At 39.1% G+C, this 17,701-nt stretch overlaps 1 protein-coding gene across 1 annotated transcript; it reads right to left on the reverse strand.

Moving 5' to 3' along the window:
* Nucleotides 1-7,995: 7,995 nt before the first annotated feature.
* senp8 (SUMO peptidase family member, NEDD8 specific) lies at nucleotides 7,996-11,728 on the reverse strand. The gene is made up of 2 exons (XM_053335006.1): nucleotides 11,657-11,728; nucleotides 7,996-9,404 (listed from the first exon to the last, which is right to left on the reverse strand). Exon 2 carries the CDS (start codon nucleotides 9,375-9,377, stop codon nucleotides 8,712-8,714), a length of 666 nt encoding a protein of 221 aa, XP_053190981.1. The 5' UTR covers nucleotides 9,378-9,404; nucleotides 11,657-11,728; the 3' UTR covers nucleotides 7,996-8,711.
* Nucleotides 11,729-17,701: the final 5,973 nt, after the last annotated feature.

Consider the following 17,701-nt stretch of genomic DNA (forward strand, 5'->3'; position numbering starts at 1 on the left):
TGCGTTTCAAGTCGTAAAACCAAATATTTAACCCAAAATTTAAAGTCGCTTTCTCTGTTTGACTCCTCTCCAAAATCAAACCATGTTTAAACTGTTTAATGTATTTTGTACTTTAGACATATAAGTGATATTGCAACTATAATATTCTTCAGATTGGGTTCATGCACTGGAAGAAGATTACGTCCAAATCAAGCACGAAATATATCTGAAATATTTGGAACTGAAATTTTAATGATTTTTTAAATGTTTTATGTGAACATTTTTCATTTGCATTTTTCCAATACACAGCAGGAGTATAATTAAATTTAAGAGCTTGAAATTCAAAAATGAACTGCAAAAAGAGACTTCCATTTTTGGCAATCCAACGCCAAGAAAATCTGAGACAGGTGTTTAAAGAGGCGTATGTGACTGTGAAGCTGCAGCCTTGTTGCGACAAAAAATAAAGTACATGTGAGTGATAAAGCAAAACTACAATTTAACAGATAGAGGATGCTGCTTGAAATGAACCTCCCCCAGTGCCCAAAGATAGTGAAAGATTCTGATTATTTGTTCACTTTAAAATCTAGAAAATGACATGGTGGATGAAAGTGCACCATGTTCCTGATCTGAAGTCTGTTATGATGAGATTTTTATCTCTGTTGTGTGTCTTCAGATTTCAGGTTTGTTTATAAGGAACTCAGTTTAAAAATGTTTAGAAAAGAAAAAAATTGTTGGAATCTGAACTTTCGATGCTACTGTTGATACATCAGAGTTGTTTAATTTCACATTGGCAGACAAAACTATTTTTACCATGTGCTCAAACGCCAAAACTTGGGAACAATTTGTCAAACATGTGAAGTATGTAATTGAGTTGGTTGAAAGCTCATTTAACATCATGATTTATCTGTATTATACTATTTCTGTGCTGTTTTTCTTTCTCTAGTCTAATTGGGGTAATTTCCCCCTGCTCAAACTAACCCTTTTGCTACAGTGTATAACTTGGATTATGTCTTATATACAGTTGGATGTCATTTTTTTAAAACCATGAAGCAGTGTATCACTTAGTATGCCATAAAAGTGCTACAGAAACAACTTTATTAATATTATTACCGTACATGGCACCTCGGGACCTTAAGAAGCATCACAAGTAGAGGCCAACTACTATTGTTCGGTGTGTGTGTGTTTGCGTGTGTGTTGGCGGGGCAGTCACTTTTAGCTGTGGAGAAATGGGGGCAGGTCAAAGCAGATGGCCAGACAAGCTGCAGCCTCGTCCATACCTCCAGGGAGCCGTATTGTCTGTCCTGGAATGCTCTCCTGATGACCTTTGACCTCTGTTATGTGAAGGAGGATGGTGACTGTATCTTGATGGTAATGGTCTGTATTACACACAGTAAAATCATCACGTATAGGCTGCATTACTGGATGTTTTCCAAGAACATGTTATCTCAGTGGTGCATTAAATGTGTCCACGTCGGCTAAGAGCAACAATCCAAGTGCATTAGAGTTAATCCATTTATGAAGTGAGAGGTGCCTTGGTTCGCTGCAGTACACATGTGCAAATATTTCCTCTTATCCAGGGGGATTTTGGAAACACATATCGAGATAGAGTATTATAACAAAAGCCATACATCAGGGGTCAGCAATTAGGTTCAACCATGTGCCAATTTTTTTCATCATAGTTGAACATCTTAGAGGCCCAGTGTTTCCTTGAGTTCATGCAAGAATAAAGTTGATTTATGTAAGTGTTTTTTAAGGCTGTTCAGGCCTATATCTAACAGAGTATGAATTAGAGCAACTTATATTAATACTTATTTGGCAAAAAAAAATTCATTTTTGAAAATATTTGCTCTGTGTTCTACCACTAGCCTGAAGATGTACTTTACTATCCACTGATAGATGCCAACAGACCACTATTTGCACACCACTGCCATATATCTTATAGAAATATTCAACACTGAGGAAAATGATCTACTCCTTTGACCATTTTATATTGCCCTTTAAGTGGAATTATAAAATCATATCAAAAAGACTAATTGACTAATTGATTTAAAGAGTAAGATGGATGTAAACACATTATACTGTAGCTTTACCTGCCAAGGTCTGACAAATAATTAACAGAACATTATTTCTAGCCCAATATTCTGTCATATTTAATGACTAGAACTGAGCATTAAATAAAAAAGTGTAAAATGAGCAAGTATTTAATTTTACAGACTATTACCTATTTCAGGTGTGATTTACATAACTGTTCAAAAATCAAAAATGCTGAAATGTAACAGAGAAAAAAACAGTTTACATCTTATTTGTTCTCACAGAAAACTGGCCAACAAGGAAGCATGACATCATTCTGGGATACAACTGAGTTTAATTGAGCACAAAAAAAAACACAGTTTGCTATGGTAAAGTTTAACAGTATAAATCTGATTCAACGTATAATTTATTCCCTGCCAGTAGACCTCAAAGGACCAGAATGCAATGCAACCACATGTTAAAGTGTGTTTTGATTAACGGAGGTTGGCCGAGACCACAGACACACCCCAGTACTCACAAACAAGTTGGATAACTCACTATATTTATACGTCCATATGCCCACCATTGACTGAAAGGAACACGTTCACACCCATTCTCTGGAGAGCTGTTGAAAGTCATTCCTGGAAGTGTGGGAAATCAGTGCACGGTAAGCCTCAACAATAAATTATTACATTTCAGCACAAAATAACTCATGACATATGGGGAACATCACAAATGTATGTTATGTAACACTATAGGAGTCTTTACTTCTTATCAATGGCATAACTTGTGTTAAAGTTTCTTAGGTTGAGCTGCAGCCCCTGTTGTGGATGAAGAGTAACCGTGAAGGTATGAATCTTCATGGTTGAATAAACTCTGGTCTATGAACATTACCATAGAATTAAATTAACTTTTCATTTTCCTCCTCTCTCTCATCTTTTCCTCTGTCTTTCTTTCTTCATCTGTCTGTTTCTATCTCTTTGTGTTAGCATCTGCACTTCATCAGCTCTTTGGATTCTTTCCTTTTTCCTTCCAGCAATAACTAATTCAACCCAGTGCGCCCATTGCTGAAAGGTCTGCGGTCCCAGTTTATACTCAGTGTATACACTTTCCACTGAATCAACGGTTTTTGGTTACAAGTGTCCACCAAATGACAGAGGTTACAGTTTGTTTATAGAAGATATGCGTGTGGTGAATGAAAGATAAATTATTTTTCATCTTTAAAATGCATCTCCACTGTAATGTTTTTAGGCCTACTATAAATATAAAGCAGCGAGCAGCTTCATATTGCTAAAGACTTGGAAAAGGGATAAAAAGCTTGCTTGGCTCTGTCCCAGGATAAAAATCTGCCTACCAGCACCGCTAAAGCTCACAAGTTAACATATTTTGTTACTTCCTGACAGAGGCAGGCTAGCAGTTTCTTTTGTGATAAGCTAAGCTAACCAGCTGCTGGCAATAACTTCACATATAACAGACAAATATGAGAGTATTGATCATTTCATCTAACTCTTGGCAAGAAAGTGAACAAACATATTTCCCAAGATATTGAACAAGTGCTTTGAGATATCTGTCAGGGTATGATAATTATTTCCTTATACTAAAATGTCAAAGTGGGAGTCATGGGAATATTTGTCTCTGTTAAAACTCAAAGAGATACTGCTACAATTCCCCGGTTGCCCAACAGTGGTTGACAGACTACTAAATTGATACCCTAATGATTAATCACTGAATTTATGTTTTGTGAATCATGTTGAATGTGCAGCCTCCAGTTCCTTAAACTTCATAGTGTTTAAGTCCTAGTGTTTTCTGTTTTCTGCAGGACATTACAGGGAGTTCCCACACAGTGACTGACTGCATAACAACTCTAGTTTACAACCTGATCCAAGCAAAGTGAGGTGGACAAACCTGGCCGGCACTTCTGGATTTCAATAGCACAGTTTGTGAACATGGAGCACAAAAGTGAGCCTTATCTCAGGGAAATCATGCCACACATGCAATGGAGCATCTCACCCGGCCATCTCTTTTCATTCAGTCAGTTCTGTGTACGTGACCCACTTACACCTCTCGAAATGAGGATATGTTCCCGTGCACTGCACACCTGGAAACAGTGCCGTCCAGGATGTAACTGTGTCAGTTTGGGCCTCTCAATGGGAAGTTGCTTGTTTTAATCAAACCTTATTTGCACGCACGCTGTCGTAAATGCAGCTAAAATGTTTCCAAGTTGTTTTAGTTGGTTGCAGATGTGTTGTGACAGGACATGATGTAATGTACATAAACCAAGACTACCAAACAGACGTTACATTAGGAGGTCAGAGACAGTTTTATGTGTACATTATGGACGTGTATGGTTTGTGTGGGAGAGTATGTGTGCATCGGTGTATATGTGTATCTACTCCAGACCATAGGGGATCTACTTGACGAGTAAATATGAACCACCTGGAGATGCTTCAGGCGATACCTTGGCTGCCGCTCCTGAAATCAATTACACACAGCTGATGAAGACCAGTGGTGACTGTAATGGAGCTGTGAGTTTGCCTGTGTTCATGTATATGTCTTCACATCTGGTCATGAATTACGACCAAATACATACTTACATAGTTTCAGTTTTATGTATTTTTAACCCAGACAGAGCACAAACCTGTGGTAGTAAGTATACTTACAGTGCTGTTTTTCAGTCTGGATGTCGGTCAAGTCACAACTCTTTCAGTTCATTGAGTGTTGACCTTTAAAATGACAAGACTTATGAACATTTTCCTCTTAAAGCTGTGTTAAAAGTGCTCTTTATACAGTCTTTTCAGTGCAGATGGTTGGGTGTTTGTTCAACTTTAATGTTTGTGTTTTCAAGTCATGTCTCAGCTTTTACTCAACTCCAAGTCTTTATCTATGCATACATGTAAAACACACTTTTTTTGACCGGTCAGTTAATACCTGCTGAATGAGGAGATCTAAACCGTCTACACAAAAAGTCTGATATACAAGCTATAACATGAACAGTACACATAATCGTTAAACACTGTTTTGTCTACCTGTGGTGATACTTGTGTCTATTCCCTGGACTCAGTTTCGTGCTAATGTACACTTGAGCAGGTCAGACACTTAACGACACAGTAACTCAAACTGGCCGGCCTTAACTGGCATGTGAATAATGACCTCCTTTCTAATTAGGACTGAGATTATCAATAAGCCTACTGTTGATTTACAGCCGAACAAAACCACCTCTACTAAGAAGCTCTGTCTTCATGCCATAGAAAGCTGCGTGTGCGTGTCTGTTGCCAAAAGAGCAAAGAGCAGGAAACAGGATTTTGTAGGATTTAGGTTTATCCATCTCATTTAGGGTTATCCAGCACATAACAAAGTACCCCTGTCTAAATATTCCTTTAAATTATGGAACAAAAAGTTTGCTACGCTAGGTTAAGAGCACTAAGACTTAAGGAGACAACAGAGAGAAAGTAGAGTTCAGTTTCCTTGTAAGCACTTATGGGGTTGAACTCGGTAAATTGGCCGTTAAGAAGCAAATCTGTCTAAGTTAATGTGCCTTTCCTTTGGGTGCTTTGTCTCACTAATGCAGTGTGCTGCCAGGGTGTTGAATGCCCCAGTTTTGTGGCATTTTGTGAGAATAATAGTAAACCCCGAAGGCTGGTCTGACTAGTTACTCTGGGTGAAATATACCTGTGGGATGTAGATGAGCACAGGCTGCCAGAGGAAGGAGAGCAGAGCGTGGAAACAGTCCAAGAGGTGTAAATTTAAGACCAGTGCACGGCAGTCGGCCAGATCACGAGGTTGTGCCCTTTTTCTAACAAGAGTGTTGCTGAAATCCACTATTAATGAGCACCCTTAATTATACTGCATATGGTTAATTAACTGTAGTCAGATTTTTTTAAATAGCACTTTTTTTCTAAAAACTACCCTTCACATTTTAAATGGTCCTCAATCCAATCTAACTTTTTAACAACCGGATCCAGAGAGCTATTCAAGGAAAGCTATGACATGAAAATTCAACTGAATTGTGATTAATCTTGAACATTCACTACAGTATATTTAGTTTTTTTGGTATGTGGTTAGTTACATAATACAAGATGGGACAATGCTTGCTTATTCATTCACACTCCCTCTTCCTGAAAGTATCTTAGGTTTCCGTGAAACATATTCGTTCATCCCACCTCACGCCTGCATGTGGTGAGCATTACTTTGATGCATGTCTATCCCTGTTGAAACCCTAAATCCCGTTCCAACTGATACAGTAAAGCTCACCCATAAATATGTCAGGGGGGCCTCAGTCTGACTCCGAATGGTTAAGTTATAAATAAAGAATAGCTTGGCCTTCCTGTGTGCTTTTCTTAGATTAAAGTACAATACAGAGACAGCAGTACTTTTAATAGAAGCACTAAAAATGCTGCCTTGTTAAGTGAAAATCTTTGTTTCTGTAATATAAATATCTTAACTGCTCCAGATTTATGAAGTTTGAAATAGAAATGAAGTTTAGACTTTCTTCTCATCAGTGTTTATGCTTTGGTACTTTTTTATACCACAAAAATCTGCAATTATTTTTTATAGCTTTCATAGCTCTGAGAATGTTTTTGTCATATTCTTTATCTTATTTTTTCTTTTGAGTCTTTTGCCTAATATGTCGTAATTTGTTGCATATTGTCTCACAACTGTACCTAACGCTGGTTTTTATCTTCAGCTATATGTAGCTTATCTTTGCATGTGCTGAATGCAGTAGTAAATTTGCATGTTGTAGCACCACTCAACTTTTTGAATTCAGCATTAAAAAAAATAATGTGAAAGTGTTGACATATTATACCGTTAAAAATGACAAATCTTAGTGATGGCTGTAACAGATGCAAACAGTCCCCTGCTAATCACACTCATATGTTTTGGTCTCGCCCTAAACTGACAACCTTTTGGGAGAGTGTTTACAACACCTTAAGCAGACCCTACGGCCAGACCATTCTCCCCAATCTCCATTATCAGTCATTTTTGGCACCCCTCCTGACACTAACCTCTCTGTGTCGATGAGGCAGGCTCTGGCTTTTATGACCTTGTTGGCCCTACGACTGATCTTGCTCGATTGGAGGATCATGTGTCCCCCATCACAGGACCGTTGGGTCAAAGAAGTTCCACACAATGTAATACTTGAAAAATGTATATTTTCCAAGATATGTAATGAACCCTTTCCTAGAATTTGTCAACTCCCCTAACTTGTCTCAAGACTTGGAAGAATCTTCTGTCCTACAGCAGTTAATTAATATAGGCAGCATTTTATCTTTTTTCTTAATTTAAATTTAATGCGTAAATAGAAATGTGTATATCATGATTATTTTATTATTTAAATATATTTTTTACTATTTTTGTTCTTATTGTTTTTCATACTTATTTATTGTTCTTATTGCTGCTCCTCTATTTTACTATCCTTGCTGCTGTAATAATGAAAATAAAGGAATATCTTATCTTGTTTCAGTCATTTTATACAATAAATATAGTTAAACTGTAAAATATCCTGTCTCCATTACATATCTTTGTCGGAAGTGTTTTGTTACATTATAAAAAATGTGCTTTTTATGTAGATATTCTGTAAATTATTGGACGATATATAGATAGGGCTGTGTGATATGGCCAGTATCAAATATCACAATATGTTTGACCAAATACCTTAATAACGACATTGCAACAGTATTGTAGGGAATATTGTTGGTGCTGTCACAAAATATTTATGAGACTTTTGATAAATTATCATCAGTAATGTGGATATAATGATTAAGGGGATAAAGGCAGATAATAGAACTATCTCTTAAGCTGAGAACATTTAATTTCTACTTTAATGCACCCTTTAATAGCTTGAAAAGACAACACTCATGCCGTTTCACAATATTCAAATTTAAGATGATATCTATAAAAGGCCTACATATTGATATCAGACATTTTTTTAACACCCTAGTATTGGCATCGGCCCGAAAATAAAAAATATACTGGAAAATCCAAATAAAAAGACAGATCAAATGACCATTTTGTCACCAAAAATGTGACAACAGAAGAATTTATTAGCTCAACGGACAGGTTTGATATTTGCTTTTTGTGTGAGAACATAACATACATTCCTCCACTCAACATTTGCCTTTTGTCCCACAAACACTCACAGCACACAGGCGCACGTCCCCGCCCTCATACAGCAGCTCGCTTTAGCTTCAAAAACTACGAGTCAAAACTGAGAAAAAAAACCGAATGTGTGATCAGTACCAATGACGGAAAGCAGGAGCCGAAGTTAAGATGCACATTCTTATTGTCAATACTAGTTCATTTATAATGACCCTGAGCAATAATCTGTGTAAACATTTCTACATTCGCTCCAAACGAATAAAAATGGATTAAAAAAAACCAACAAACAAAGAAAACCTGCGTCACCTCCTCCAGATTACATATTGTCCACCCTCACTTCATATGTACAACAGAGTAGATTCCTTTTATAGGCATGCTGGTGTTCCCGTCTACATGTTGTATGTTGCTGTGCATATACAAGAGATAAACCTGACACCCGTTCAGTGAATCGTAAAAGATTCAAATACAATAAGCTTTTTATTATCATGGCGTATAATAGATAATAGAAATATATTTCATAAATATCTTCTTAGTGTATTTAGGGAGTGCATTCGTAGGCTCCAGCAGTAGATATGTAGGGGGGTCGGAGGGGGCTGACAGCTGTTCTGCATATAGTGAGGGACGTGCTAAGGGAAAGTTAGAGCACAGCAGAGGTCGTTCTGAGCTAGACTCTGGATCAGTCTGCACCACTCAGCCCTCTTCTGGGTGATGTAGGATGGGGTGATGATTTGCACAGGGAGGCGTGGTGAGCCCTCCACCTTGGCTTTCTCACACAAGGCCTCTGCGATACAGATAACATACATGCCACAGTCATAGCTGTTTTGTTGCGATGGGCACGGCTCCTCCACGAACAGAGCTTTCCTACCCGCGCCCAGGAATGGCTCCAGCTTGCTGGCGATGCGCCGGGCGTGCAGCGAGTTGCTGCCGTTCTGAGAGTCATAGTGAGAGAAGTGGTTGGAGTTGTGATGGTACACCAAAAGGCTCCAGTGAGATCCCCCGGCGGTCTGGTTGGAGTTGTCGTTGACGGCCAGGAAGACCCAGCGACGTGAGGCCAGATCCAGCGGCTCTAGAAACAGGGCTAACTCATCTGGGCAGGAAGCACATTTGATGAACTGGGTGACCTCCGGGCTGATGAAGATGACGGTCCCCCCCAGGATTCGGAAGCGCTCGTTGACGAAGTATTCAAAGGCAAAGCCGATGACTTGGTCGTTGAGCCAGTAAGGTCCTTCCAGTAGGGACACATCAGAGCGTCGTAACAGGCTGTCCTGGTAGCTCAGCACTACAGGGTCCATCCTCCAGCACGGTCACAAATTGTCAGTCTGAAAAATGCAGGGAAAGATTTTAGAACTATGATAATGTATTAATTACTTCGAGCTAATTAAAATTATGTATTAAAATACACGTGGCATTATTAATGTCTTTCTTGAACTGCACTATCATCTTTTTTCTCCTGTAGAGCTGCAATGATCAGTAGATTCACCCATTGACAGAAATTATGATAGTCAAATAAATGTTTTATTTTTAAGCAAATATGACAATAAATGTGATTCATTTTGCTTCTCAGATGATTTTCTTTGTCATACATGATGGTAAGTGGAATATCTTCAGGTTTTAGGTTGTTGATTAGACAAAACAAGACATGTAAAGATGTGACCTTGCACTCTGAGAAATGTATGAAGCTTATACATTGTCAGCAAGGTGATAATTCTGCTTTATGTTTATTATTGAAGTCATAGTGGGTGATGGTGGTGTATTAGGGTGCAATACATTGACTGGTATCCCTAATATTTTGTTGATTCCATTAACATAGATAAAGAGGGTAAAATATTAGGAACACCATTCAATATAATGTGCCCTAGAATGCCAGCACCACTGAGTACGACCTCAGTAATAAACATTAAGTAGAATGACCACTTTTTGGTAAGTGTTGACAAAAACTTCAAATGTATAAACATGAAAAAAGTAGAATTTATGGAAGAAATGCTGTATTGGGTTGAATTAGATTTCACAGGTGTACCCAATGAGGTATTTCTCTCTCTATATATATACACACACAGTGCAGGACAATGACATAGTATACAAAATATGAACTGAATTATTCAGTATAGTAGTTGAAACTAACTCCATCAGCAACAGCAGCTAAATGCTTGCATAACTGTCACTGATGCTAATAACATGGTTCCCACACATTTTTACCATTGAATTTTCAAAACTTTTACATAACTATTCCATAATATTTGACCCCATTTCCATGAATTAATTGAAGTAGTTTAACAAACCTCCCCCAGAAACTTTTTAACAGCGTAGATGTCATTTCCTGCCTTTTGGTGTTTTGACATTTTGATCTCACTAAATGATGGGTATATTTTATAATTACATCCCAGAGCAAGCATTTGGCCCCAGATCATATATTAGAAGATATTAAATAACTAAAAGTATAGAAGTTGATGATCAGTTCATATTAAATGAATCTACTGATGTTTGACATCATAAAAGTGTGTGTGTGTGTGTGGGCCCAAGTTCGTGCAGCCTGCATCTTATCTTTGATATCAGCTCTACTCATCCCTAATTCAAAACTTTTCCAAAACATTCACCTAATTCCAAACCATTTCCAGGCCTGAAAAACAGTTTTTCTAATTTCATAACTTTTCCATGAATTTCATGACCGTGGGAACCCTGACATACATATATAGAGTGCAAGACAATGACATACTATACAAATTATGAACTTAATTATTCAGTATATTTAGTAGTTTAAACTAACACAAGCAACAGCAGCTAAATGCATGTATAACTACTGATGCTTATTAGTCAGAGGGACAAAATTTGTACTATAATACTTTAGGTACATTTTGCTGTTAATAGGTATGTGCTTTTACTTGAGTAGGACATTACTGCAGGAGTTTTTCTTGTATTGGCATGTTTTTTTTTCACTTTGAGTCTGTTAACGTTAGTAACTGTTATTGTTGCTATGCGCAGGCTCTTCGTGTTAACGGACAGTTATTTTTCAAATCATTCATCACATTATATTGAGGGTTAGACAACAATATAACGAAATTTAGATAGCACTCCCTGGGCCATAAGAACACTGTATGTGCTTTTACTTGAGTAGGATTGTTAAGTGCAAGTATTAATGCATGTATTTTGTACATAGCTGTATTGGTACTTTTACTTATGTAAGAAGATTTTAATACTTCTTCCACCAGTTATTAAATTTACTTTGGTTCACTTTCACTTTGAAGCTGTTAACGTTAGTAACGCTTATTGTTGCTATGCTCTGGCTCTTCGTGTTAACGGACAGTTTATTTTTCAAATCATCACAGTGACGTTTCCACGGTCATAACGGACAAACTACAGGCACCCGGTGTCCGGTAACGCCGCTGCGGAGCATCACATTACTGCAATGCGTTTACTTCATCGTTTTTTTAAGCATTAGCATGAGTTAGCCTAACCTGCCACTTTCACTATAGCACGAAGCTGTATGAATCAACCAAAACAGTGGTTTAATCCAGCAGAACACTAACCGTGCTCTGTCGAGTGGAAACACATGCGCTTAATTCAATGTCCATACCTGAAAAACCGACACATTCAAAGAGAAAGAGGCACGAAAACTGCAGTCTTGTCCCTCATTGCAGTGGCTAACGTAAACCGCTTGGAGAGAGACCGTACACATTGCGCGACAGTTGGGGAGGAGCCGAGCCCTTCTGTGATTGGCTGGTTAAATCCGGGTGACGTCTAGGGGCATAAACTGAGAGCGTAGCAGTTTGTTTCAAAACGTACAAGCACTTAAAAAGGTCACCAGTATCCTTTTATAGTGAAGAAGGAGATACAACAACTACATATGTTAAAACAAACATTAACCCCATTAAAATAAGCCCATAACAATATAAAGTGAACCTGCACATTTGGTTTATTTAGTAACTGAAAGTGTGCGGTGTAATGAGTGTACATCGCTGTCGTGCTATTTGGTGCTCACTTCCTGTTGTGTCGGCCGGTATTTTTAGTGTCCCCGCCCAGGTGCATCGTGAACGCGCCCGTGTGTGAGTGGCCGCACTGATTAGCAAAGCCAGAGAGGAGTTTACAGCGACCGTCACCGAGCTGCGAGGCACTGCGTTTTTTTTAATTACATCTCAAACAGCTAACACGCTCGGATAACACAAAATAAATAAAAATGCGCAACTCTTCAGCACGGACTTGAATTTCGAGGAGTTGTCCGGGAGGTGAGCGGTGGGACAGAGAGAGGAGAAAGAGAGAGTGAGAGAGTGAGAGAGAGAGAAGAAGAAAACATTTATTCAGTGGGAATGCAGGGAATTAAATAGAGACTTAAGCATTTTGTGTGGCTACAAGTGCTGCAGCACATCCCGAGGAGAAGAGAAAGCTGCGGCTATAACTTGAGCCTCCACTTATTGACTTCAGCCTTCACGTCTGGAGGTAAGTGTGTGTCCTATTCAAGTAGTTATATTCACTCCTGTGTGGTGGTGGGCTGCTCCTCACTGTGGGGAGAGAGGTTTGGGGGGCTCAAAGCAGCAGTAGCAGCAATGAATCTCCAAATTACTTCCAGCCTTTTGGAAGAAATCTTTTTAATCTGCACATATTTGCAAGATGGTTTTGCAGTAGCCATGCATTTAAGGTGTGTGTGTGCTCAGTGCGTTTGTTGAATGACTAGTCACAGTATAAAGTGTGTGTGTGTGTGTGTGTGGTGTGAGGTGTGAAAGCGTGTAAAAGTTCAGGTTGCTGCTCAGTGACATGTCATTTTTTCACATTTGCAACTTCAAAGTGCTTGATTTTTACATCCATAGCCACTAAAATCGTTCCATATGAAATGTGATACTGAAGAATGCGCTTTTTTTCCCTATAATGAAAATAAATCCTGCTTGAAATTGTCCCCAGGTATACACACATAAATCTGGCATGTTGTCCTCCTGTCCATTAAGGGAATAGGATGAAGGGGTGTGCTGGTTTTGAGAGTGTGTGGCTGCAGTGGGGTGGGGTGGGGTAAAATGTTTCCATGTATTATTTAGTGGAGGTCAGACAGTACAGCTTATAGTGCAGTGGAGGCAATACAGGCTGCAGGGAGCTCTAATACGGTGAAGAAGCTGCTGAATCATGGGTGTCACTAGACAGAGTCGACACTTCTCCACTGCTAACTTTCAATGCTAGATGTTATTCTGTTAAAATTGTCTCTCTAATGTACCTCTAAGATTTGGTATTTGGCCTACATTGTTATGTTATTTCATAGTTGCAGGAGTACTTGCTGATGATGTTTTATTCCCTGATGTTTTATGGGTTTATTTGAGAGTTGACAGTAGATAGATGAGAGAGAGATGGGGAACCACTTACAACAAAGATCCCTACTATGACTCAAACAAAAGACGTCATGGTTGTTGCTCTAATGCTTGGGCCAACAGGGCACCCCAGATTATCGTTTTTAATCTTCCGTTTTTCATTTTTATTTGCGTGACAATTATATAATACCCCTATTAGATTAGCAAGTGGATTTCTGTGTGTGTGTGTGCGGCTGTGAGGTTGCCCCGTGAGCTCGTCCCACCCTCAGATCTGCACAGGTGATGAGAGTAAAGTGGGCCTGTCCCGCAGGAATGTGAGGTCTGAGAAGACACAGCTGCTGTAGCATGAGAGGCGGCCCAGGCTGAGACTCCAGCAACTGGTCCCTGTCGACATCTGACACCCCGCAGGCCTTCTGTCTGCTATTTCTAAAAGACCTCAGCCTCAGTTTGTATCACATCAGGCTGCGTCTCTATTGAGTGTTATTATCACTGACGACCACCTATGAGATCGAACTGTGCTTCGAAGGGCTGAAATCTCAGTTTTGAGTCTTTGGAGGTGTTTGTTTGTGTTGTTGTGGATGTTTTTTCTAAGAGCTTTTCTGAGTCACAGTTTGAAGGAGCACATGTCGTTCAGTCACAAAACCACAGCTACACAATCTGGAGTTCAGTCAGTGCACTTTACGGGGAATGTGACGACCATCTCTGGACTGACTCCTTGTCCTCTCCTTTGTCCAGCCTTGAGTCCGGTTGTGACAGGGGACAATTAGTGGCTTCAGGTTTTGTCACCTTTTTCATCGTGTCCTGTCACCCTGGTTTGGACTCGGGTGTGGCCTCACTTTTGGCAGCGCTGGTCTTGTTCTTCACGTCCCGCTCCAGTTCATACAAATTTGTATCGGAACTGTCAAATAAGGACCAGAAAGCAATCACAAGTTAGATTTTGTAAGAATGCTTGGGGAAAAAAATAACATGTCAACCTTTCAGCTTCAAGCTTTCGAGTTATTTTAGGGATGTCTCTCCTCATATCCAGGAAAACTGAGCGTACAGGAAAATGGCAATTACTTAGTCCAACTATCATCCATCCTCATCATACTTGATCAAGATCTAGTTTCAGAAAATCTGACATCAGACTTTGTAAGCCAAAGAAAGATATTTACTATGTTTCTCAAGTATGTGACGCCCCTGAATTATTGTATCAGCTGGCGATACTTAAGTGAACTTCTCACAGTCCTGGGCTTCTGAAGACACTTGTTCTCTGATGTCTGAGTAAGTCATACATGTGTGTGTGTGTGTATATATACATGCCGCAGACCAACTGAGGCATCATAACAGCAGAAAAAGCACCGTCACTCTGCAGGTCTAAAAATCTCTCGTCATAAAATATATATCAGCAGGAACTGACTCTGCTTTATTTATAGCCTAGTATTGAAAAAGTTATGAGTTATTTTTGCTGGTTGGACTACAGCAGTATGTCTTGTTTGTAAATTATTGCAATACCAGAAAAAGTATCAGCTTTAAATGACATTGTGGTGGGATATTCATAACATAATGCTGCTATCAGGTGCCATTTCTACAGTTTTATTTACAAGACATATGATATTCAATTCATGATTTAATAACAGAATGAGGGGAAGTAATTTATTTTACAATGCACATAAAAAAGCTGGTTAACATTTTTGCATCATTCCCTCATCATGCAGACTCTAACATCAGCACTCCATATTCCATATATTGAACTATTTTGCTCAACGTCTAATGAATGAATTGGCCCTCATGTTGTATTTTAATGGTATTTCACAGCTTTTGCAGCTTTAACTGTTCCTTAAAACATAGCTTCAAGTGCAGCGACTCCTCCAAAATGCAGGTTTGTACTATTAATAATCATAATAACATCCCTCTGTGGTGTGACTTCTGCTTTGCACATCCACAAATCTCCCATGAGCACCGTGACTACAGTCTCTGACATAGTCTCAAAATGGGAATGACCCCCCCCCAACGGCCCCAAGGTGTTACCTGCTGAACCGAGTCGTAGCTTGTGTTTCGGGGAGAGTACAAGTCACGTGCTAAATGCTCACATGATCAGGATGTCCTGAAAAGTGTTGTGGCCGCATGATGGGATTGTATGGCGTAAGTGATTGGCATGCACATGAAGTCATTAAAGAGGAACCTGCTTGTGTTGCACTGAACAAAGCTCCCCTTTCTTTAGTAGGCCATTATATGAGGGAGGCTTTGGCCTCAAAGGCTCAGCTTCCCCGCGTTTTGCATTTCCCCTCATTAACTCACTGGTGCTAACAGTAGCTGGAGTGAGATGGAGAGAAGAAAGTGCATTGTGTTGCCCTATGCAATTTTGTTTATGTGAAATGAGCTTAACTTGTGCTTTTAAATTAATCCCTAAAATGGGAAAGGGAGTCAACAAACAATACTGATCTGGTCGGGAGCTCAGTTTATATCCACTTAAATTAAATTCTGTCCTCCAAGGATTTGTTTTGGACAGAGGAGTGTGTTTAGATTTTTTTTGTGTTTGTGTTGAGAAACCCTCGTGGTAATTTAGTCGAAGCTTGAATAAACACAGAAAAGTTTAATGTCACACAGAGAAGATTGTGTGATTTGCTTGGCGTTGAAAAACCTTTAGTTTCATTTATCTAACATGCTCTGAATATGAGTCAAAGATGACTGTGTTACATAAATGCTGAAATTAGATGTGGATACGGGAGCTCACTTGCATTGTTATTCCTCTTTTTTGATATAAAGAAGTTGATTGGTGAATGACCGTCCAAACCGGTAATCAGAGGAATGACTCGGATGTTTAAAAATGCTAAAAGTATTAATGTTAGACTTTAGTTACAGTGAAGTGTTGTTATCTTTAAAGTGCATGCATGATGACACTCACAGCTTCAGTGAATAGGTGCTTCTAGATACCAGTGGCCACTTTAATGCAGATGAGCGCTTGAAACTGAACTTGTGATTTGCTGAATTTTTGTGTGTGTGTTGTGACACAGCTGTGACAATAGCTACTGGTCCCCTGCAGCCTTATGGTACAGACAGAACAGGGCCCATGGTTAATCCCCAGGCATGTGCTCTTGTGTAATGGTACACAATACGGTCCATCTGCAGAGCAATGCTGCCATGCAGCTATGAAAGTACTTTACTCTGAGTCAAATCTATGTTTTTCTTGATCAATCCACTATATGGCAGAGATGGCCATCATGTATCCCATAACATCTGGAGAAATAAAATATTAATGAAGATATTTAACCAGCTAGTGATGTGTTTTTGGTGGTTTTTTTTTTACTTCCACTTACTGCCAAATACATTACCTCACCTAATGAATGTGATACGTAACCTTTGTCTGTGATTCAGGATAATCAGAAGCCGGGAAGAGAGAAAGTTTTAGAGTTTTTTCTCAGCAGTGAGAGTACCGCTCGCTCTTATCTGTGTGAGGAATTCTGGCAGTTTACAGTAGTCTGTGCACTGTCAGGGTGAGACAAGAGGGGAGGAAAAGCGGAGATAGTTGTGGGTAACTGACAGCAAACAGGCAGTGATAAGGCTGATTTTTACAAATGCAGCCCGAGACATGCCCACTAATAGTTTGAAGGCTTCTCCTGTCTAATCTGCTCTTTACTTATCAGTGGTAGTAAATGACCAGATGATATAGGCTACTGAAAGATTACTCTTAAGTGTAACCGTTAACTCTGAAAAGATGATAGAAGGAAGTATGATGTATGAGTTAATGTACTGGACGTATAAGACAAAAAAGGCAGGTTGTAAGATTTTTTTGGTGAATTGTCACTGTAACTTTGTCGACTTGTGCAAAAAAAAATCAGACCATGTAAAATTTTGAATGTTGTGAAATGGCTCTTTATGTTGTATCTGAATATGGTGTTTAGGTTCATGCTTTAGTGGTCTCTTCCAAGCAGGTTTTATTTTCAGCCCCATTTATCAGATATTTAGCAGAATACTTGAAAACCCTGTAAATATTTTTCAATTAAGTTTCGTTGGAAGTCAAAGGCTTGGGCCAAGAAACGGGTGCGGATCCTGGTATTTGGTAAATAATTTGCGAGACATTGCGAACATTGCAAGACAGGGACATTTTGATCATCCTCACCATCCTCTTCTTACTTCAAAGGAATTAATGTTTGTGTGGTTTTTCTGATGCAGATCAACTTTAAGATCCAGATTTAAACTTTTCTTAATATTTCTGTCACTTCTGTCTGAATGTTTTCTTGTTGCAGCAAATGGTGATGGATAGATGGATAGATGGATAGATGGATGGATGGATGGATGGATAGAGACTCAAAAGCAAACCACTCAGTTCCTGCATCCATGTACAGTTA

This window comes from Scomber japonicus, chromosome 1, assembly GCF_027409825.1.
Source record: "Scomber japonicus isolate fScoJap1 chromosome 1, fScoJap1.pri, whole genome shotgun sequence".
Taxonomy (NCBI): Eukaryota; Metazoa; Chordata; class Actinopteri; order Scombriformes; family Scombridae; genus Scomber; species Scomber japonicus.

Coding starts and splice junctions, on each gene's coding strand:
- senp8 (XM_053335006.1), bottom strand. CDS start 9,377: ATGGACCCTGTAGTGCTGAGCTACCAGGACAGCCTGTTACGACGCTCT.